The 24,311-nt window shown below is 42.9% G+C and overlaps 1 protein-coding gene across 6 annotated transcripts in view; it reads right to left on the reverse strand.

Moving 5' to 3' along the window:
* Positions 1–24,311, reverse strand: part of LOC109040165 (homeobox protein, cut) — a 157,587-nt gene that overhangs the window by 112,476 nt on the left and 20,800 nt on the right. For all 6 annotated transcript variants that reach the window (XM_072296667.1, XM_072296671.1, XM_072296669.1 and 3 more), the window contains exon 2: positions 16,157–16,606. In XM_072296667.1, the coding sequence (XP_072152768.1) occupies positions 16,157–16,270 (114 nt within the window). In that variant the 5' untranslated portion in view covers positions 16,271–16,606. The remainder of the gene's footprint in view (positions 1–16,156; positions 16,607–24,311) is intronic.

The raw sequence follows: 24,311 nt of genomic DNA on the forward strand, positions 1-24,311 counted from the left end.
CGACGTTCATCATCCGGATTTCGTCACTGCGGGCGCAGACCGAGGCGAAAGATTTATGCACCATCGGGTCCAACGTTGCCAGGCTGTCCCGGATCCGCGAGATGACGGATTGCACCAATGGCGTGGGGCGTGCTTTGCGATATATCGAATGATCTCCCATTCAAACCTATGGAAAAGGATCGATTATCAGGGCATTCGCAACGCACACCGCAATAATCGATTCTTTACCACAGCTACAAATGAGCAAATATCGATAGTCGATTATTTCGCCTCGCCACTGGATTGCAGGAGGTCTCCGGCGAAGAACCGCGTAACTCCCGCGGAACGCTATGAGGGATACGCGCTTTTAGCCTTCGAGTGCGCGGCTGCATCGCGTCGGTGCACTGTCACCGTCGAGCCCTCCCCCTCCCTCCCCCGGTGCCGCGGTCGTGTGTCATCAAGCCTCATTTGATATTTCGAGTGAGCCAAAGCTTCACCCCTTTGCCCACCGCCAACAAAGTTAAAATAATAATAAAGTCGGAGAGCACTGAAAGAAAACGCCGGTCCACCTTAATGACCCGCTGAATCCATAAATCCACGACTTCTGAAAGCTTCCCCTCCCCGTCCGCCTTCCGACTTCTGAAACCTCCTTGTTGTCGAACTGTTGCAGAAAAGAGCCCATGCAGGGCATATGACGTGAGAAAATAGAGAAATTGGAAATCGGTGATTTTTCAAAGTTGGCAACACTGCTGCAGAATTTATAGTATTTCCAAATTCCCGAAAGCTCTGTCGTCTTTTTCGCGCACTGGAAAAAAAAAACACATTGAATCTAGAGTTCAGACTCTTGAAAAATTGACAAGAAAAAAAAGACAGTGCAGTACTTAGTGGCCGAAAATCACAGGGATTCCAACTTAGTAGGAAAAACTATGAAATATACCGGGAATTGAGGGGAAACTTTGGAAAATACTGGAACCGCTGGCTATTAATATAGTTGTGATGGTTGAAAATTATAATTTTGGTTGTCTAAATTATTTCATTCCTGAATTTTGGATTTCTCCTTGACGCACTGGAAAAAAAAACACTTTGGATCTAGAGTTCAGACTCTTGAAAAATTGACAAGAAAAAATACTCTTGATTCAATCGGATTTTTGCTTGAATCAAACCGAAATCTGCTTAAATTAAGAGGCTTGGTTCTTGATTTAAGCTAGATTCTGATCGAATCAAGAGTACTTTTTCTTGTCGATGTTTTTAAGAGTCTGGACTCTAGATCCAAAGTGTTTTTTTTCCAGTGCGTCAAGGAGAAATCCAAAATTCAGGAATGAAATAATTTAGACAACCAAAATTATAATTTTCAACCATCACAACTATATTAATAGCCAGCGGTTCCAGTATTTTCCAAAGTTTCCCCTCAATTCCTGGTATATTTCATAGTTTTTCCTACTAAGTTGGAATCCCTGTGATTTTCGGCCACTAAGTACTGCACTGTCTTTTTTTTTTTTTTTTTTTTTTTTTTTTTTTTTACTTTTTGAATTTATCGTAAAAATTTGATCACAATTCTTATGAGGCAATCGTCTAAAAAACATCAATTTATACGTGCTATTAAAAATTTCGCAAAAATCGCCGTTGGACCAAAGTACGTTACTCGCAATATGAGGATATTTTGACTTATTTGTGCCAAGATAAAATACTTACAAATAAATTTTATGAGAAGGAATGAAACGAAAAGACGCGCATGTAATGTGCATAAGACCTATTGATTAGGTTCCTCTCTTCACGATTGTGTTAAGATCTACGCCTGGATAATGCATCACGTCAAAGATGGCAAGTACAAAGGAATCAAACGCCGAAAGTTTGACTGACTTGGAGCATCAGAATGAATCTCAAGAGCGATATGGCAAAACGGAAAGTGAGCGACCTCACGGGGACGAGAAACTCCGAAGAAGTTCCAAAAAATCAACACAGAGAGCGCCCCTATGCTTTCCCATGCTAGAGCTTAGAATCCGACCGCTGCCGCGTTCTCGCGGAGAAACCCTGAACTACGTACTCTCTGTCCCTGTGCATGGGCATACAATGAAGGATCGGAAACTATCCCAACTGAACTCTTGACTGTTTCTTAGTCACATGCCAAATCTCTGTTGCGCTGTCTTAAGACACCTCATTTGACGCGGATAAAATTATAAATATACCACTTAAAATCGGAAAAACAGTGCACCATAGTATGTACACAGCGTGAACTATAAACAAAATTTTCCAAGGCGAGATTCACTGCATTTGATTCTCCGTAATTATGAATTGGAATAAGCATCGTTAGATTTTTTAATTTTACCGTTTTCCTCTTCTGCCTCTATATTTAAAATCCTCTTCCTTCCCATAAAATGGGTTTCATTTATATTACGGAACGTATATAAAGTACCGTAGTGCATTATTTTAATATACCATCTAATTCGGAGATATCATTTAAATTAGACATTCGAATTGCAAGTTTGCATTATATTCGTGTTGCGCGCTCTTCCCTCAGTTTGCAGTTCAGGTGTATGAGCGAGGAATGTTTATAGTTAGTATTTTGATAAAACATGAGCCTTTTCTTTGATATCAAAGAGAACCGACCGGCCGACCGCTCTTTCAACTCAAAACAACGCTAAGAACAATGGAAGAATAGACTTAGTTGGGTTCAAACCTAACATGCAACTATTCGAACTCCGCGGTGGGCCGGGTTGCATACCCTACACTTTGCGGGCAAAATCTGAGACCCGCCCATGGCCTACGCTATACGGCCATGCACGATCTTGTCAACAACTGATGGCGTTTAGTGTGTTTTGAGTTTCCACCCTCGATACGACGTGGAGCTTCCGAAACTGGGAAAAAACGATTCTGCAGCATCGATAAATAACTGCGAGCAAATAAGAACGCCTCATATTATACTGCCGTACTTAGGAAGAACGCCGCATGAATTCTCTGATGTTGCCAAATTTCACTTCGTGAAATATTTATTTTTGAGAATTTTGCTAGAAACTATAAGGCTGGATTGAAGTGCAAAATTCAAGGGGAAAAGTAAACAAGTTCTCCATGCAGAATTCATTTTCTTGCGAAAAAAATCTGTCCGATGGATCATGCAGGGCGTTGCTCCTTAAACCAAGGCAGTATAAAAGTGAGAAGGCGTGCAGTAAACATTTGGATGTTGGCGATTCTACCCCCATAAAATACTTATTTTTCGGGAAAATTTGGAATATTTTCCCCCGAAATTTTCCGATACTTTAGATCCAATTACGAACGAAATTCTCAAAAAATAAAAACTGGGAAAGAACTCTTAAGAATTGCCAAAAAAATTTGGCAACAACTGAAGCTTTGTACGGCGTTGTTCCTTAGCAAGGCACTGTAAAAGACGTTATGATCCGACGTGGAGCCGCACCCGCGCCCAAAAGACAAACGTCTTCACACGGACTCGAATTCCGCGTCTGTCTCACTCACACCCTCGCACAAAAGGACGTATTTATGCTAAAAGGAACTATGTACATAGGGTTTGCGTGGAACATAGGTCCTTTCAGCAATAAATACGTCCAAAACGAAGACGACACAACGCAGTCGGGCCCTGATCTACTACTCTTGCACCTGTTACTCAATTTCTCCTGCATCGATAGGGGGGACGGGGGGGGGGGGGCGCGAGGCGCCCCTCCTCCGCCGTTTTATTTTCATCCTCCGACTACTTTGTCTATCGTGAAAAAAAGAGGGATAGCGTCTCAAAAATGTATAATTTCATTCTTTCCGCCGGAATGCCGCGGGGGCAAGGGGGGGGGGGGGTCCTCAAAGATGTATATCGCAATGATTTGTCTCGGGATCTTCATCGTCGCCAGGATCGTTCTCGTTGCCAAATCGCCATTTTCGCCGCCCGCGCTTTGTGCGAATTTGAATGAACTTTGTCGCGTTATGTTAGAAACGACGTATGGATAGGGCTCAGCGGAAGGGGTCCATAGGAAATTTTCAAAAAACATTGTGATGAGGATGGTTATGGGCTTGTTTTTGGATGAGTGTTTTCTCGTGGTGAAAATTGTATGTTTGCAAAAAACAAGTAGCGTGCCAAAATTTGGCTTGAAATTAGATTTTTATATTTTGTCTTACGGAGAACTGAAACTTCGAACTCATTTTCCTCCGTTATATGTGAAGTGACTTGCTTTCCTCTACTGCTCTAATAGTTCTGGTCCGTTGTCTGCCTGTTCAAAACAGCATAAGTGCCATTAGTTTTTCCATGCAGGTAGGTGCTTTTAAAGATGGGCTCGAAATCCTGGTTCTCAGTGCTCCTATTCCATGACCGTCAAAAGTTCCGGGATTCGGAACTTTTTTCCGCGGATTTTTCCTATTTTATGACCGTCCAAAGTTCCGAGAAAGTTCCAAAACATGCAAAAGATCCGGAACATTTTCGGGAATTTCAAAAGTTCCGGAAAGAAACTCAGGAAAAACTGAAAAGTTCCGGAATTTTTAACAGTTCTGGGGAATGGGAGCACTGTTGGTCCCTTAACGCAAAATGTAGACTAATCATGAGCGTAAGTGGCTTCTGGCGCGACTACACAAATTCTGAGATGAGAATGGCGCTGGTTCTCTCATTGTTTAGAAGACATTCTCTGATTCTTTCTCATTACTCATATTGATTTTTTGTTTCATTTCTATTGTATTTTACAAGAGAAACATAATTAAACATAATTGAAATATTCTCGAGGGGCGAGGTTTCGGGTGAAAACCCGACAACGATGTCACTTTGCGAGGCGGCGGTGGCGGCAGCGTTCATTTCAAAAATTAACTTATAAATAAATGACGTCTGGCTAATATTGTGCCCGTCCACACCCGCACGCGCATTATCCGGCCCCCGCCCCCCTGACTGCCCTTTGAGGTTATAAATGCGAAGGAGAAATTAAGAAAGAAAGCGGAAGAGACGAGTGTGCTAAATTAATCCGCGGTGCCGAATGGCGAAACGGCCCGGACCTCATGAGCGGGCTCTGAATTATGTGCAAAAAACACAGCGTTCGGAGCCACGTCACGCCGAAACCAGTGGCCTGGCGTGCTTTGCGATACATCGATCCATCCGCCATGTAAACCTGTGGAAAAGGATCGATAGACAGGGTATATCTTAATAATCGATTCTTTACCACTGCTTCAAATGGGGGAAAATCGATGATCGATTGTTACGCCTCGAGACTGGCCGAAACCCACGAATGTGCGCGAAAACCCGGGGAAAATGACCTCTCCGGGCAAGCGAAATTATCGCTTGTGATTGCTGAACGGTCGCGCGATAATTCTGCAAATTGCCGCCGCTAAATTAGGGCTACCGCCTGCTTTTTTTGTTGCTCAGGTTTGTGTTTTATTAGTCTTGTTTTGGATTCCGGGGTCCCGATCGTCTACGTATGCACTTGTGACGTTGACCATTTTATGAATTATATTATCTGCTTGAGTCCGTCAATTGCCGAATCGCAATCCATCTCCCATTTTGTTTTCCACGACTCGTTTTCTGAGACTAATCAGGAGAAATTATTCGAAAAACACGAGCCTGGAGTGATGGATGACTTCCACCCAAAAATCAATTATCTACTGTGCGTAATACCGAATGTGCTGTTAGCAATTTGACAAGACGATCGTGATGAATCGGTTGAAAGATGAGAGGAGAGAAACACGCGCAAAATTCGAGGAAAATTCCTAGATAATGGTTTCGATTCTTAGAGTTAATTTTTTTCGGTAGTAGTAAACTTTTCCAAAACTAAAATTGAACGGGGGAAGGGGGGGCACGAGCAAAAAATGAAAAAAATAATAATTGAAAAATCCCGAATCCCTCTTTCATACACGACTCCTTGATATGTTCGTGCGACATTGTTTGATTTTTTTCTTTTTTCCCCGATCTTTCCACTCCGTTTTTTGTAAAGCTTCGCCATTGGCTTTTTTCCTCTCGATATTTGGAGAGAGTTTTGAACCCAACCGCGGCGTTGCGCTTTTTTGCGCCTCCTAGCCATCTTGTTCCGATTGGATGGGTTTTTTCCGGCACAAAAAATAATATAGGAGATGAATTTTATGGAAAAATTCATCAAACATTTCACCGTGATTGAATGATAGACAAGTAGGCAAATGAAAAAAAAAAGTTGAGGGGGGCTGTTATTTACAGATATTTACATGATGAGGTTGACATTTTCGCACAGTGTGGAAACAGAGCCACCTGTCGACGACTTTTTGACACTTCAGTCCAAAATAAATCCATTAGTAATGGTGAAAATCAATTGCAACTCAACATCGGCAAAAACTCAGGAGAGTGCAGAACCTCATCAAAATCAACGTCATTTCCTCGCAACAAATCTGGATTGCGGTCAGTGGCGATTCTTACAGTTCGCAACACTTTTCCTCCATTTAAACCCATGATAAATATCGATTCTAAGCAAAGCAGCCTGTCTCTCATGAAATCGATTGTTTTACATACATTCAAATGGAGGAAACACAGTGTCGCCAATTTTCAAAAATTGACACCAATCGCGATAAGAAGAACGGAATGGAAAAAAATTAAAGACAGCTTCCAATATTCAGCGATAGAAAATCCACTCTCTCTGCGTTTGCTCGCGTATTTTTAGCTTTCGTAAGTGTGACGTGTTTTGAAAGTTTGTCAAAAATCTTCCGATCGATTCGAAGATTATTGATTGACATAGAGCATGAAGATCGGTAAACAAACGGTATTACGGAAGCACAGTCAAAGTGTAAACACATCGGGCAAGGTAAACGTAACACCAGGTCACTACTCCGCGAGATGAGAAAAAATCGACTGGCTTTCTTGATCAGTGATTTGCTCGAGAGTGTATACTAAAGAGGACACTCACTTCAATAACTTTGAAGTACCCAGATCCACTCCTGCAAAAAATGAAAATGTCTGTGGTGAAAAACAGCTAAAAACAGTCATGCCTGAATTGAGAAGGACCAGCGTCAAAAATCTTTTTCACTGAAATTTTTCCCCGATTTACCACGAAATTCCCTATCCGTCGAAAGTCAAATCTCGATGTACCTACAAAAAAGCCCACGATCATACGTTTTTCCTGATTCCCCGATATGAAAAAAAAATCCCTGATGATTCTCAGTAGGTATTCCAGGTTGCTGGACGAGGAAACCCAGCTCCCGGCCTCGAAAATTCTACTGGTCACCTTCCAGTTTTTGCGCGATCCCAAGGACGGTCCCAGCCTTTCGGAAGATGGGAACTGCAACAGCGCACAGTGGAGCTGGTCAATAAAAAAGATCGGACATTGAATGGGGACTTTAAAGGCTTATATAACCGTTGTTACATTATGCAGCAGTTTTCTAGGTTAAATTGGGTCATGTTCATTGATTTTTCGTGCAATTTCCTACAAGAATCGCCCCTGTCTAATGTGATGCTACAAACATCAAAATTCACAGTTTATGTCAAATACACTGGAAAAAAAAACACATTAGATCTAGAGTCCAGACTCTTACAAACATCGACAAGAAAAAATACTCTTGATTCAATCAGAATCTAGCTTCAATCAAGAACCAAGCCTCTTAATTTAAGCGGTTTTCGTTTTGATTCATGCAAAAATCTGATGGAATCAAGAGTATTTTTCTTGCCGATGTTTTTAAGAGTCTGGACTGTAGATCAAATGTGTTTTTTTTTTTTTTCCAGTGATCCCTCCGAAAAGCTCTTTCCATTGTGCGGCGGGGAATCCAATACTGCAAGTTCACCGGACCAAGGTCTTAAGCCGGCGAAAAAACCAGCGACTACCGTCGAAACCGAACAATAGCCGACGATCATTCACCCGAAACAGTCCGCGTCTTATCTGCCCCCCCCCCCCCCCGGCTTCCCCCGCGGGTGACTATTTTCCCATTTTTTTAATTCACGACATCTGTCGCCGAAAGTGAATTATCGAGGCGTTAATGACCTCGGTGCGGATCCGAAAAAACCGCGAGGAGGAGTAAGGACGGCAACATTGTCGAATCGTCTCGAAAAATCGCGATCGCTTTCGGCGGCGATCACCGATCATCGGTACACGCTCGTCCCTGGGCCTGGGAGGCTCCTCTTCGTGGCCTTGACCGCTGCCGCGCCATTTGCTCGCGCAGGCGCAATTATGGCCGCGCTCAGGTCGCCGCTGCCGGATATCGTCCGAATAAAACCGTCCGTGGACGCCCGATTTCGTAGCACGCGAATTCGAAAAATTCTGGAAATCTGCGATTCTTACAGCAGATTTTCGCGTTGGATCATGGCGGTCATGAGGTCATAAGGTCATTGTCATGTAAGGTCGGGTCAGAATGTCTATATGCCCGCGCGCGGGAAAGATCACCTTACTGGAAAAAAAACACATTGAATCTAAAGTCCAGACTCTTGAAAACATTGACGAGAAAAAATACTCTTGATTCAATCAGATTTAAGCTTAAATCAAAGGAAATCCGCTCAAATTAAGAGGCTTGGTTCTTGATTCAATCAAAAATCCGATTGAATCAAGAGTATTTTTCCTTGTCGATGTTTTTAAGAGTCTAGACTCTAGATCCAATGTGTTTTTTCCCCCAGTGCTGTTTGCTGATTATTGAAAATGATCGACAAAACTATGGAGAAAGAAGACATAGGGAGTATGGAGCGGTCCTAAACGCTGAAACGAGTGGTTCTCGTAACTAACGAGAAAAAGATTGGTAGAATTTACCATTCCGTCACGCTGTATTTTACACAGCGTCAATTCAGAGTCAATTCTGTCAGAAGAAAGGTACACGTTACTATATACTGGCTACAGGTAACCATTCCTCTGGCAGAATCGACTTTGAATCCACGCTGTGTAAAATACAGCGTGAAGGAATGGTAAATTCTACCAATCTTTTTTCTCGGTGTGGATGGGAAAATTATGGACTCATCATTAGGGTCTCTTGTCGGTTACCGCTGGTTAGTCTATTGCAGCCACTCGCTTCCACCAATAGGATCGCCATATTGTCTACTTCTGTCTTTCATGTCTACAGCTTTGTCTATCAATTTCAATAATCAGTCCGCTGATTCCGGAGAGGCCCGTACTTTCGGAGAGCGTTTTTTCTGAAGCTGAGAGCAAAGCGAGCGTTTTACGGCAGGTATGGCAACTATGAAAATATGTTATCTTGCAATGTCCATTATTTCGGACGACTCATCGTCGCCGACCGATTAGGATTTTCGATCATCACGGTTTAAAATCCTCGAATCGAAGAGGCGAATCCAAATCCGGCAGATTATCTTCAATTTCGCAATTGTTTTCTCGAGCTGTGGTTTTGCGGACTCACGACGATGACCGCCGCGGATCATTTTTCTCGACCTTACCGAAAAAACTGGCCCCAGAAATTACCCTGGTCACTTCAAAGCTGAAAGTCATCTCTATTCAATGATGCTTCGTGTTCTACGAATGGTCTATGACAAAGAACGGTTAGAAAATCGAACAACACCGAAGCCACAGCCAGAGACAAGCCACCCTCCACTGGCCTCTTGGCGGCAGGTGGAATCGACTTATAGCGTAGTCTCTTGTCGACAAAATTTGGTTTTCTTCAGTTAAATCTGTGCGACTTTAATATAAAGTCAGTATTTTTGAGTTAAAGAAATGTTGTTTTGCAATCGTTCTTTAAACTTAAAATTGACGATCACAAAACAACGTTTCTTTAACTCAAAAAACTTGACATTCAGCTAAATCCGCACGAAAAAACCAAATTTTTCGACAAAAAACGACGCCTTGAGCCAAAATAATATCTCAAGAAATTTTTTTTTCAGTATTTCCTGTGTGGATGGTCACATAAAATAAGCATTTGCTCGGCTACTCATTTCCGTTCTGCGACTGATTGTGAGTGGTGGTTGATCGGGGACTTCCATAACGTTAAGAATATCGAACGAATGTCAGACTTCGCCTCCGTTATCCGTCATTCATCCCTCGCGATAGTCGCAGGAGGGACAAGGGTAATAATTACAGAGGCAAATTTCACCTTCATGCTTAAGAATCGCGTGACCAATACACCTCGAGGTGGCCCGTACGGTCACTCAAATCTGAGCAAGGGGGAGCAGAAAAGAAAGGTTCAGAATCCGTCACAATATTGACCCCTAACCCCGTCCGCTCGGGAACGACGTTGGCGAATCTACGAAAGTTAATCAAAAATAGATCACCTGCGTATCCTTAGACGAAAAAAGTAACTATAATGTTCATATTATTAAGTGGTACTGAAATATTAAGTTGAACTGAAAAAAGTACGGTAAACTTCACTAAAAGTATGGGAAATTCTATCATGTGTAAAGAGTTTCGACACAAAAGTTTAGTTAATACGGGAAGTAAAACATGGAATAACCCTAGCCTTCGGTCGACAATTTCAAAAGAAAATGTCACCTAGTTAAGATTAGAAGAAATCTAATAAAAAAAATGTGTACCAACGTCGTATTAGGAGGAATGCATTTCCTTAGTCCCTCCATTGTTTTCTACGTTGAATTCACCGCAAACTGTACCAAAATCAACACAACATCAACACAAAATTTGTGTTGGTTTGTGTTTCACTTCCTATATTAATTAAAAGTAACACAGGGACACAAATGTATTTATCAGCGTACTTGATTTTTGGCACAGTGATATACTTAAGGGTGAGGATACTTAAACATCTGGTAGCATTTACCAAACTTTTGGTGAATGCGATTAGTGTTAAAGTGCTAGATACCACAGTGTCATAGTATACATCACGAGTGTTCGGAAAAATTTGAACACCACGTACAATATAAATATTTCTCTGACAATTTTTCAGAGAACTTTGTTCGTAATTTGATCTAAATCACGCACACATCGCTCGGCGGAGAAAATTACGTTCGATCGTCATTAAAGTTTTTTAAGTGCACATTGACCTTTTTCAGCATTTAAAAGCGTGCACGGTCCAAATGTACCGCAGCGGGCGATGACAATGCGCGGCCGGTGACGAATATGAAAGAAAAGTGTCGTTCGCGTTCACCGTTTTCCCCTTTATACTTGTCAACGATCCGCATGAAATCGGTCGGGCCCGTGCGATCGAAACCTCCCGTGAAGAAAAGCATCGTAATATTTCGAATTAATCGAGCGAGCCGACAACTAGGCTCAGTCTCGCGTACACTGATTTTATCTAGTCGGAGCGGTCGTGGAAACCTCGCCGACCGGTTGGGCCGGGATCGATCGACCAATCGCAGCCCGGTATTGATTTACAGAGGTAATCGATCGATTCCCGTCGATCCGGGGAGGGGGGTGACAGGGGGGCCACAGGGGGGGGGGGGGACCAGTTCCTTGGCTCATTGGCCACGCTTTTAACTCAACCTCAGGTTCTCTGCACTGAAAAAAAAAAGGGTCAGATTTTAGCCGAACTGGTCAGTTCAGCGGCGATTAGGCTAATAGGCAAACTGTTTGAAGTAGTAAACAAAATCTTTGAGCTCCTAGCATAACCAAGTTTATATACTATCTAAACCTCATTTTAGATTCATCACAAACCTAAAAGTTTATGTTGTATCTAAACCACTTCTAGGTAGTAGCTGAACTAGTTCGGCTATAATCCAAACTGCTGGCCATATACCGTCACAAACTGTTTAGGCAGGTGCAGTGACGAATCACGTGCGTTTAAAAAAGTCCGTTACTTTTTCAGTCTCAGTTGAAATGCTAATGGCGTCGCGAGTCGGTCGTATCGAGTCGGTTGACGAATTAAAAGTAATAAAAATTAATTATCTCAAGTGCTGTGCTATTTCAAATTCACCGCTCATTCGGAATCGTCAGTGGCGCTCTCTGAAGGCAGTAGAACTTAACTCTCAGTCTCAGTGCTGTTGAGTTGATGTCAACAGAAACTGATATCACCATCCCGGTGGGTGAGTCAAGGTATTATGTTACTAATTCTTTAATCATTAAACGAAACACATCCGAAAACATCATTACTGTTCTATTAATCTTTCAAGTAAACCAGTATTCCTTTGTCCAAGAGTGTAGATGTTTAACTAATCTGTTCGTTCGAGCGGCGTGCTGCGTGACAAGAATTCGCGTTCGAAACCGGAGGACTTTAGTCTGCCAGTGATTCTTATCATCAGTTTGTTAAATCAAGAAACATCAGCATTATCCAAATCATCGTTTGATCGCTCGATATCGGTGCTATTGTTTGAATACATGGGATAGTAACAGTGTGTACATATCTACGAGTCGCTCCTAATTAGAATCAGGACCTCATGTATGTATCAAAGCTCAATATTTTGGTTTCTTTCAGCGGCACATAGATTTTAAGGTGACAATTTTTTCTCAGGTAACTCATCTGTAATATTTTTAACTTCGTATAACAACTGAGAAATCAATTCACATCTCCGCTCAGCGCCAGAACACAAGTGTTTATTTTTCCGTCGCGCCATGCGCCACTGCCGTCCTCAGTAAAAACGCTGTATGAACATTCAGACGCTGCAACATTTCCACTGACAACTTATTTCTTTCGAGAAAATGCATGCATGATTTCCTTTGAAATTTTCGGATACTTCACATAGATTCGTCAAAAAAATTCTCCGAAAATAAAAAAAATACCATGTATCGATTCCAATAAAATTTGATTTTGATCCAGAGGGATTCGTCACGCCAAAATGCGTGTCACGGACAACGCGGTTTGTGCGTTTTTGAGTGCGTTTTGGACATTACTTTACAATGTGCTTAACAGGATAATTGTAAGAGTCCGTAATAAATACACTACGCTGTGAAGACAATAAGAGCGTGGCGTATTTTGCGATGCATCGATTGATCTGCCATTTAAACCTATGACAAAGGATCGATGAAGAGGGAATTCGCAACGAGCACCTTAATATCGATTCTTTGCCATGGCTCCAGATGGGGAAATATCATTGATCGATCGTTCACGCCTCGCCTAAAGGAAGAGGCGGGGAAGGTCAAAGAGCGTGACGCTATTTTTTGACGCGTTAAAGGATGAGGACCCACGTCACAACAGCGTTTCGAGGGGAGGGACTTCCAAAAAGCTGATATTTAGCGTTACGTAGCTCATGAACAATATTTCTCGAGTGTGTCGGATCCACTTGAGGTTACTCAGAGAGAATGCACAGCGATTCAAAGGTGAATAATTTGCGAGAAACATTTGATAAGACATTCGTTTTGGCTGATATAGGAATTTCTCTCGATGCTGTTGTGAGATTAAGAGATTTTGTGCGTGGATCGATGACTTTTGAAGGCTGCATCCCTCGATGGTCATGGCCGCGAACATGCTGGAGCAACCTTTGCGTGGCCTCCCGTGCGCGTCGCGCGGCGTTCAATACCCCGCTCGATCACGACGGATTCCAGGAAAAATCGGCTCGTCGAATCGGCACAGCCACAGAAATAAAACATAGATTGGGTTTTTCCCTTTTTTTCTAATCAATCAAACAACAGATGGCTGTCTGAAAGCCGCACAGGCTCGCGAGGGAACGAGAAAAAACTTTTCGAATCTGCTTTCTGAACTTTAATAATATCGGCTCTTCGAAAACACACGCCAAAAAGAGGGCCGGCGACGAGGGAGGGGGAAACGTGGGGGCAGTAAAAAATCGATACCGTGCATCGCCGTTTCGCGACTAATTTGCCTTCCGAGCGGGTCCGAGGTGAGGATAATGGATAATGATGTGCGAATAGAGGAGGAAAATTTTTGGAGAGGACGAGGAGTAGAACGAGAGTCCCGGAGTTTTTTGGTCATACTTTCCTCGTCGTATGTGAGCAGGTACAGTAGCTACACAGAAATAAGAGTGGTTGCCATCTTTAACCTGTCTGTACGGAAAAACTTTGCCGCTTTCTGAATATTTAAAGCTTCCATGAAGACATCAGCATAGAAAAAAAGTCGCTTGGATCTAGAGTCCAGACTCTTAAAAACATTGACAAGAAAAAATACTCTTGATTAAATCGGACATTTAGCTTGAATCAAAAGGAAATCAGCCTAAATGAAGAAGCTCGGCTCTTCGATTCAAGGAAAAATCGGATTGCATCAAGAGTATTTTTCTTGTCAATGTTTTTAAGAGTCTGGACGCTAGATCCAAGCTACTTTTTTTTCCAGTGAGGGCCCAATGTATGCAAACAACATAAGGACAGAGTTCTAGACGTGGTAAAAATGTCCGATTAATCGATATATCGCAAGCAGACCACGCCACTGCCTTCAGATGAGATATAAACGTAAAAAAAAGCGACGTCAAAAACCAAGGTATAAGTTTTTTGAGTCTCACCAGCGAAAGGAAACGATACGGCTTTCAATACTTGTTCCGCTACTGAGTATCGAAGGCCTGAATCGTCAATATTTCTTCGCGATCGTTTGCAGATTAATCAAACGTCATCAATTTTTGATAAAGGGGAAAGTGGGCTCTATTTAATTCCTCAAATTTATTGATGAGTAAACACCGAACAGGTCGAACTCTCCATTAATCGACAATACTCATCCACCCGCGACAATAATTATCACGTGTCACATTGGGGTGTCATATGCTCTGAGCATGGTCGAAAGAACTGTCTGCGGGTCGGCTTCTTTTCCAATATTCACACACTTAAAAATCATCAATAGCCCCAAGCCAAGGATAAACGCCGTATGAGCCTACGACATTTGCCAAATCTACTCTAAAAATGTAAATTTGCAGGGAAACTTGTGAATTAGTTTTTCCCCGACTATTCGAAAAATGTTAATCGTAATTAGATCTCAAGTTCCTGAGAATTTCAGGGGATGTTCGTCATAACATCATTCTAAACAAAATTTTATCGGAAGAAATTTGGCAACTTCCGAAAGTTCATATGACATTTTTCCTTAGCACGGTAAACCGATGTGTAAACCCCCTCCAATGTGGCAACGCAGCGGTGGTGGAAGCAGCTGTCGTGTGACTGATATCAAAACGGGAGTGCGTAGCACGTCCACCGTTGACGTTGCGTCGTGGACGAGAAACAAGCGCCATCATTTTGACGTTAATTAGACGCATTCCAGGTAATCCCACATACATGTGACTTTCTTTCACTTCATCCTCCATAGATCCCTATCCTTTAACACGTAAAGAGATAAGGGCGTAACGCACTCCACGACCTTCCTCCCCCTACGACGTTAAGTAATTCAGGGACGGTCCCTAGGAGATTTAACCTACGGCGGGATATCGGCAGTTTCGGCCGAGTCCTAGTTCCTCCTGGCGAAGATCTAGGATCGACGTGGGGCCGCGGATGGCGCTCGGCCATTTTGGAAAGGGGCGTCGGCGCGGCGGCCAGTTGAGGCGCGAAAACGCGACGCCTCGGCGAGGACCCGCCGCGGCGATCGGACGGTTCGGCAGGGGCGCCTCGGTCGTGCCGTTGGCGTCACGCATCGACGCCGCGACGTCACCGACTCGGCCGACGCGACGCTGCGATGGCCGACGCCAGACCCACCTCGCCGCTCCGCAGTCCCGATGCCGCATCGGTTAATGGAATCGAAATTATTACCCGGCCGGACGCCGCGCCGCATGCGAGACACCGCGCCGCGCCGGCCGCACAACGCACTCCCAGAGATCCCATGCCGTCGAGTAGCAGTAGCGCACCCGACGCTGCGCTCCGCAGCGTTGCTAGAATCTGAGACGGTGAATTCGGTCAAAGCTCGCCTGTTTTACATCGGCTAGGTAAAAGCGTGGACTCTTGGACCTGGTGGCCGGTTTTCGAAATTGATAAACAAAGCTATCGACAAAGAAGTCAATGGGGGACTTTAGGCGATCCTGCGATCCCATTGGTTGAAACGGGCGGTTGCTATACTGATACTGCCGTGATAGCGAAGAGAGCAGTAAGTGCATTTCTGTAAGAGTGATGCACATGCACATGCTTTTAGGTGTCTCGAGGTTCACTCCAGCATGCACTTACTGCTCTCTTCGCTATCACGGCAGCGGGCCGATTATTGAAACTGATAGACAAAGCTATAGACAAAAACGACAAAAGGGATTTGGAGGGATCCTATTGGTGGAAGCGGGTGGTTGCAATGGACGAAGGAGGTAGGTAATGGACTAGCTAACGGCAGCCCACGAGAAACCTGACAGTCCATCATTTTCTTCCTTAGGCTATAAGAACCAATCATGTCAACCGATAGGATCGCTCTATACTCCGTCTATCGCTTTGTCTATCAGTTTCAATAATCGGTTCGTAGTAAAGACAAAAATGACAGGCAGGGCAAAATGAAAAACTTGGGAGGGCATTCTATAGAAAGCAAGCTCGATTCTTACCTGTTGCCAAAATTGAGCGAGGAGATAGATGCGTTCCTTCTTGAAGAGCCAGTCCATAGACTGCATCGTCTGAAAGTCCATCAGCTCATGATGGGTCCCCAGTTTCGAGTCCATTTAGAGCCCCCGATCCTCCTTCAAAGGCTCACTTTAACAACACCGCATCCAAAACCCGAAACATAAAGGCCACTTAAAAAGGGGAAACTAAGAGACAACGGCTCATATCACATTTTCCGACGTCACTGGTCACTGGTAGCCCGTCGGCTTATTCTTGCACAGGTGCTCCGGGTCAATTACACCGACACATCGCTGGCCCGTACGCGCGCGATGTCACCGAAATCGTTCATTGCACTCCGGCTAAGTTCGACTTCACTTCAGACTTCACGCTTCGCAACTATGCCAGTGCATCTTCACCGAGTCAAACTGCTTCGGAAAAATGTCTGCTTCTCCTTCCTGCAACAGATCAGAGAAACGAGAGTTAGATTAAATCTTGACAGATGTTTACAGATTTTTACAAAGCGTTAATGTTACCACATCTTAAATAATAATTCAATCATGTCCTAGTGATAATGAATGAAAAGGTTTGCACGGTGAACGCTCTCCAACATCTGCACATTGGAACCAACCCCTTCTTTTTCTTCTTTTACAATAGGAAAGTTCAAAGAGCTATGTTCAGAGCATCATAGCCCTGGCTTAGTTTGACATTCCCTAGCGATTTCCTGATGCTGCGATTATTGAAATTGATAGACAAAGCTATAGACAAAGAGGTCAAGAGGAACACGGGGGGATCCTATCGGTAGAAGCGGGTCATTGCAATGGACAAAGGAGGTAGGTAATAGACTAACTAAAGAAAACCCACGAAAGACCTAGTTAGTCCATCATTTCCTCCTTTAGTCTATAGGAACCACCGATTTCAACCGATAGGATCGCTCTGTACTCCCTATGTCTTCTTCGTCTATAGCTTTGTCTATCAATTTCAATCATCAGCCCGCTGAAAGGCTTAAAAGACAGGATACAAACTTCTGAGCAATGATACCAACATATTGATGCTAAAACTGAGTTTTTCGGGACTATTCCTAGGCCTGCGGACAAGAACAATCGTTGAAATTCGCGAATCGAAAGCGTCGCATTATTATCGGGGGTCTTGCAGATATGCGTGCCCTCGGCGACGATTAGGGTAGGCAGGCTCGTCGGCGGTGGTGTCGAACTCCCCCGCAAGAACCGAGAATGTCCTTCGGGTTTCGGGGTGGATCTTCACTTCGTCGGTCGGGCAACCGAGCGGAGTTCGTTTGAGGGGAAGGGATCTAATAAAGATATTCGCTCCGATGTTCCAAGACGTTAGCAGAAAACACACGAGGCGAATAATTGCTGTTTAACATGTCATTCGACTCTTGTTTCGCCTCCTCGTGTCGCCCTATCCCTGGCCAAGCGAAAAACGCGTAACTGGGACGCTAACCCTATGAGAATGTGCGGTTTTTGCCGGGAGCTGCGCTCGCCCCTTCGCAAAGTTGCCATGCCACTAAAATGAAATAATTAAGATGGGTTTGAATGGGGAATATTGCTGATTTTTCAGCACGATCTGGCGACAATGCCCCTTCGGCCCCTCGCTGTTCTGCAATCGTCTTAATTCTCGGCTCATAATCGCCCAAGAAAAATGGAATAAATGGCAAGAGGACTTTTCTCGGAAGGTACTGTTGCTCGTTCTGTTTTAAAATTACAAACTTGTCGCGGTTCCGTACGTCTGTAATTCGCATCGCTCGAGAGAGGCAAATTGAAATTTGAGATGACCGCCACGCCACTTTGAAAATTCTGAGACCTTCCTTCTGTACCTATTCCAGACGTGAACTATAATTCATGTATATAGCTCTGTTGGTTTTACTTTTTTTAATTCGCTGCCATTTGAGCATCCGGGGTACTTTCTAAAATGTGTCCTCTTGCAGGTTAAAAATGTTTAGTGTCGGGACGGGAGGCGTGGTAGAACATTGGAAAATGTTTTTTAAAAAAGAAATAGAAAAAAAAACCCGCAGAAAATAGGGTGGCCTCAGATATTTAAAATGTGAATTTCTTTTCCAAATTTTTCCTGGCCAAGAAAAAAGAAAAGAAGAAAATTCCCTGACATTTGATATAACATAGGGTGATAAATAATAATTTAAAAATTTTCCTGCCTGATTAGAAGATGAAATAAGAATGTACGGTGGGACGAAACGTAAAAATTCGCCACGTCAACCATTATAAATGCAGGTATTGTGCTCGCATCGGTTCATGCAGGAATCAAGCGCGCAACTATTCGAACTCTGGAGTAGGTATGAGGTATCATGCAAAAATGAAGGGGAATCTTAGCTTTTTGCCTGTATCAAAAATTACTGACGTGTATGTACAGCGTTGGTTGGAATGCTGGCATCGTTTGATGCGAAGATCAAGCGCGCAACTATTCGAACTCCGGAGTAGGTATTTGGTATCACACAAAAATGAAGGGGAATCTTGCCTTTCCGTGTACCTCAAATTACTGACTTTCTAAGTGTGTTTATTGTGCTCTTGCTCAATGTGAAAATCAAGCGCGCGACTGTTCGAACTGCGGAGGCGATATGTGGTTTCACGCGAAAATGAAGGGGAGTCTAAAATTTTTGCAGTTCTCAAAGTTTTTCCCAGACTTTTGGGTCATTCACCGCTTTCTACATCTGAATTTTCCAGTTTTCCCCTGATGTTAGTCATTTTAATGCAATTAACAAAATTGTGGTTTTGTTACATTTTTTTCGGAGGGGGTATGAAAAACGGTTGTTGAAAGAAGGAAAGTATAAAATTTGTGCATGTCTCAAAGTTTCTTCCAGACATTGGGGTCATTCAGCGCTTTCTATATCTAAATTTTCCAGTTTTCCCCTGATGTTAGTCATTTCAATGCAATTAACAAAAACGTGGTTTTGTTACATTTTTTTCGGAAGGGGCATGAAAAACGGTTGTTAAATACTGGAGGCCCCGGGAGGGGGGGGGGGGATCGGAATTGAAAGGCGTTACAAAACGGAAGAGGCGGGGGCGGGTGAAACCTCCGAGTGGGGGAGGTGTTATTCGTTGAATCTGTTATTGTTACACCGTTGACGGGGCACCTCTCTATCAGCCCCCCCCCCCCCCCCCGCCCCATCCCTCGAGTCCCGAATGCTTGACGGATTAATCCCGAGTGATCTGTAAACAATCGAGACCACTCGAAGCACTCAATCGAGAGATCCCGAAAGCACAACAAAAACACAAAAACAAAAGTGTTACAAGACGAAGAGAAAAAAATATAATAAAACACCTCTCACGATCTCAAAGCTCTCGAATGATTCTCCGCTCGGATACCCCGCTACCCCTCTCCTCCGACCGTTGGAGAATAAGCTTCGATTGTTCTGAATCATTTTTGTGTGGCACCTTCGATCGGGATTATGTCTCTACACTTCAGTTGATTTGCGCGGTCTTAAATGCATTTTTCTTCTTTTTCTTTACCCCAGTAGCGGGAGTCTCGAGTTTTTGCATTCGTTTTTTCTTTTCTGAATGATTCATGTTTGGTTCACAAATTGAAATATTTAGGATTTCCGAAGGAGGTTATGGATTCTTGTTTTTTCTTGTTTCATGTAGCACACGCTCTTTAGTGCATAGGTTTAAAACATCTTTTTCTTTATGATATTAAGACAAAATTAGGATCAAGTAACGAGATTAAGTTTTTTTAGCATTCGAAGATATCTACAATGTGGGCGAGCCACACGATTTTTTTCTTTTTTACTCAAATTGGGAGATAAAACATAGTACCAAAATTAGTGATAAACGTTTTTTTACAAATATGATACGTATATTTCAAAGACAGCTAGAAAATCGGAACCAGCACTCTAACAGTCGATACCTTGATCGAATTCGATTGTGACACGCTTCCCGAGGCAAAACAATTTTGGATGAGTCGACGTACATATGCTCTTGATGATAACCGGTTCGAATTGTTGTTCGATGGAAAACTCGAGCACGAAGAAACTAAGACAGGTGCCGCAGAAAATCGGAAGAAATAGTAAACATTTTTTGTGCCGGCGTAATCTTTAACGCATTGAGCTTTGACGCCAAATTTACTCAAAACTATCTAATTTTGTAATTCGCTTGGATTACAAATCCACAATGAACGGAGTGAATTTTTCATTGAAAGACTCGCTCTCCAATTCCACGCAAGAATGATCGAGCTTTGGATACCTCGTTGTTTCCCGGACGAAAGGACGTAACTCAATTCGAAGGTTGCAAAATTGACTGAAGCGATTTAATTATTTTTAAAGATTGTATCGATGCAATTTTTGTCCAAAAATTGTCTGATTTTTACATGAGATTGGAGTAGATAGCAGATGTATGTTTGACCACAGCTGTTGCCAGATTGTGCAAATAAATAAATAATTATTTATCCGTGAGACTTGGCAACACCGCAATGCATCTGTTGCCAAATTTATCCGATAAATCCGTGTATATTCTAGCGACTTGGCAACGCCGCAATACATCTGTTGCCAAATGTATCCGATATATCCGTGTATATTCTAGCGACTTGGCAGCACCGCAATACCTCTGTTGTCAAATTAGCGAATTTATTCATATTTTTATATATTCTTGCGACTCGGCAACCCGCAATACATCTGTTGTCAAATTTATCCTATTTATTCGTATATATTTTTTATAAATTCAGACAAGCTGGTAACTCTGTACTGCGCTGTGATTGGTCCGTCAGGATGTATTTATCAAATTTATCCTATTTACCGGTATGTATTCGGGTAACCCTCTACTGCGCTGTGATTGGTCAATCCGATCGGCGGATTTATCCTATCTCTCCGGATATGTATCTTAAATGTAAGGGAACCCTTCCTTCCGATCGGTCCACAGACCGTATCGAATTTATCCTGTCTATCCGAATATATATTTCGACCGCACGGTACCCTCTACTGCGCGGTGATTGGTCCTCCGAACCGGACCCTCTTCGCGATTCGTCTCAAGATATGTAGGCTCCTCGTAAGAAGGATCTGTAATATCCCGATTAAGAAACTGTTACCGGATGACACGCGTTTAATGATAGGTCGATATTGATTTTGTATCCATATCGAGGGTTAACTAGCCAACCCCTTTTTTACCAGCTGCTCTCTCCCGACAAAGGACCGCATCCCTCTTTTTTAATAATTCAACCCATAATAGTTTTATTGTTATAATACGCTCTTCACACGACTCATTGATCACACCTAAAATTCAATGTCTAGAATGGCAAGCCAAATATATTGCAAAATGACGAGATAATGCAATCACTTAATCACTATGAATGCAGGAGCGAAAAAAGAAGAAAAAATGCAATGAGGACACACATCCACGTGCCTTTCGTTCACAAAGAGTCTATAGTTAGTCATTTATTGAGTCATTATTCATCCTCATCTAAACTATTCGACCGAAACCGCACATTTTATCTCAATCACTATAAAAACTTAATAGCTTCACATCCCTAATTCCAACGGAAATATCGATGCATGATCGAAAAATCAAATCCCTTTTCAGTCTGCTGAAGATATCTGTGGTGTTCGCATCATTTTCAACGATCAGTTAAAAGTTGGATATTTTACGGCAGAATTTTTGGATAAATTTTTAACGGGGTAAATTTTTCAAGTCATCACTCTTAACATTTCTCTATTCCAGTCTGTTTTATCACCCTCCTGTTAGATTTTGAAACTCTTATTTATTTTTTAATTGTTTTAGCTCTTCATAATCCCTGTAGTTGTCTCTCCCTATTTTGAATTATTTTTTTTATTCTTTACAGCCCCTTGAATTGTCTGTCCCTATTATCTTTCGAACCTCTCCTTTTTTTATTTATATATAACTAATACTGATTGGACGAAACAACAGTGAAATTTTTAGTTCGAATCGTCCATGATTTTCCAGGTGAAAATGCAGTTTACAAGTGGAATTTGGCAACATTGAAATGTAGTTACGTTCTTTCGTGTTGGATACGACGACTGGGAGCACGCCGAGGATATAACGCGATTTAAGTTCACAGGCAATTAGATTGTTTGCAGGCGAAGACGCTCGCTCCAGGGGCGGGGACGGGGAAAGAGCAAGCAAATGCGTTGCGTAGTGGCGTAATTGATTTGATATTGGTCGATCAGAGGTGACTAATTTCCTGCAATTAAGCGGACCGGCAACTTGTCACTCACGCAACTCCTCCCCAAGGTCGCTCCTGAACCTGAACATCACCGGCCGACCAGTGCTCGGCGTCCAAATGTTTGTCTCCGCCACTGCCGTGCTTAGGAAGAACGCCGTATGAGCTCTTAGACGTTGCCTGATTTCCTTGGGTAAATCACCAATTTCCGGAAAAAAATTGTAAAGATCTTTCTTAAGAGGAATTGTAAAGAAAGGAGAATATCCATAACTTTCTTCAAAACTAACTATTTTTTGAGAGGAAATTTGGCAACTCTCGAATGTTCATACGGCGTTTTTCCTCAGTACGGCAGCACTTCCGTGTTTAGGATATTATTAATATTATTAAATTAATATAAATATTTGATGGGGAGAAACGAGGCAATGTTGAAATGCTCGAGCGGCGTCAAAATATAACATGGGTCGTTTAAGTTCTATTATTCGATGCCGCGCGCTATTATCGTAACGGAAGTTCGAATAATCGCGCCAAACAGTGCAGCCGGTGTTAAACGTACATTAGCGCCTGCAAGACTGAAGGAATACCTCACGCATTGCGCCAAACAGTGCGGTCGGCGCACAGCCCACATCAGCGCCTACAAGACTGCATGAATACTTCTCGCATTGCGCCAAACGCAGTGCAGTCGGTTGGTTGGCCTGAAACGCATATTTTAGCGCGTACACTGGAAAAAAAAAAACACATTGGATCTAGAGTCCAGACTCTTGAAAACGTTGACAAGAAAAAGGACTCTTGATTCAATCAGATTTAAGCTTAAATCAAAAGGAAATCCGCTCAAATTAAGAAGCTGGGTTCTTGCTTTAAGCTTAATCCGATTGAATCAAGAGTATTTTTTCTTGTCGATGTTTCTAAGAGTCTGGACTCTAGATCCAATGTGTTTTTTTTTCCAGTGCACGGTATGAGCCTTCAGACGTTGTCGCAGATTTTATTCAAAGAAAACCGAAGCTGGGAATGCCACCTCCGTAGAAGACTATTTTAAAAAAGACTTGAAGACTCAATCTTCCCGGACTTCAGATGAGATCTTGGGGACAAGTGGTCGCCCTCCTGGCATAAAGGTGCATCTACACTTTGAGTTGAACCCTGTTGACCAGATAACTCAATGCTTTCTCGAGCTCATCTCTGAGTGTAGTTACGCCCTTACGTCAGCCAAGTTACCGATCGTGGTTCATCCCGCATCGATTACGAATTCTACCCTCCCATAACTTTAAAATAATCATATACACGGTAGATTTGAGATTTTTCGACACCTCGCCGCGGCAGACAATCGGGTGACTGAATTCGGCGAGCTCATTAAAATTCGAATCCCGTCGAAAACCCGGGCCCAACCACCCGCAACAAAGGCATTCGACCCGGGGGCTAATTTACGAGCCCCCGGACGACAGAATCGAACGGGGACTTTTTTAATGTCCGTCCGATCCGTCCATTAGCATGGATCCGTGATGAGATTTCATCGGGATGTTTATGGGGCTGTAAGGGAACCTGCGGGAGGACCCACCTCGCATCTGGCAGGGATACGTATCGATGATTTACGTGATTAGGGCTCGTTCGAGACGTTTCAATAGATCAATGGGATTTAGGGCCTACGCCTTCTGCGCCCCGATATCCTCGACGGTTTCCACTCAATCGCGAGATCCGATTCTGTGCCTTCACTCGAGTCGCCTCACAAGGCTACGATCTCTCTCTTAGTCGCACTCACAGTTTGTTCGGCAAAAATCTTGATGCAAGACGAGAAAAAAGAACAATACGCAAAAAAACAATATTGCTGATTTAACAATTTTGTATTTAAAAAAAGTGTTAAGACAAGTTTCGATGGAGATTTTACAATAAAGAATTCTAATTTCACCACCCCCGTGGTTAAATTAGCTTTCCACTAGTGTAAAATATACATTTGGACGTATTTATGCTAAAATAATTTATGTTACAAGTAAACCCTGTGCATATAGTTCCTTTTAGCATAAATACGTCCGTTTG

The sequence above is a fragment of the Bemisia tabaci genome, chromosome 2 (genome assembly GCF_918797505.1).
Source record: "Bemisia tabaci chromosome 2, PGI_BMITA_v3".
In the NCBI taxonomy this organism is placed as follows: Eukaryota; Metazoa; Arthropoda; class Insecta; order Hemiptera; family Aleyrodidae; genus Bemisia; species Bemisia tabaci.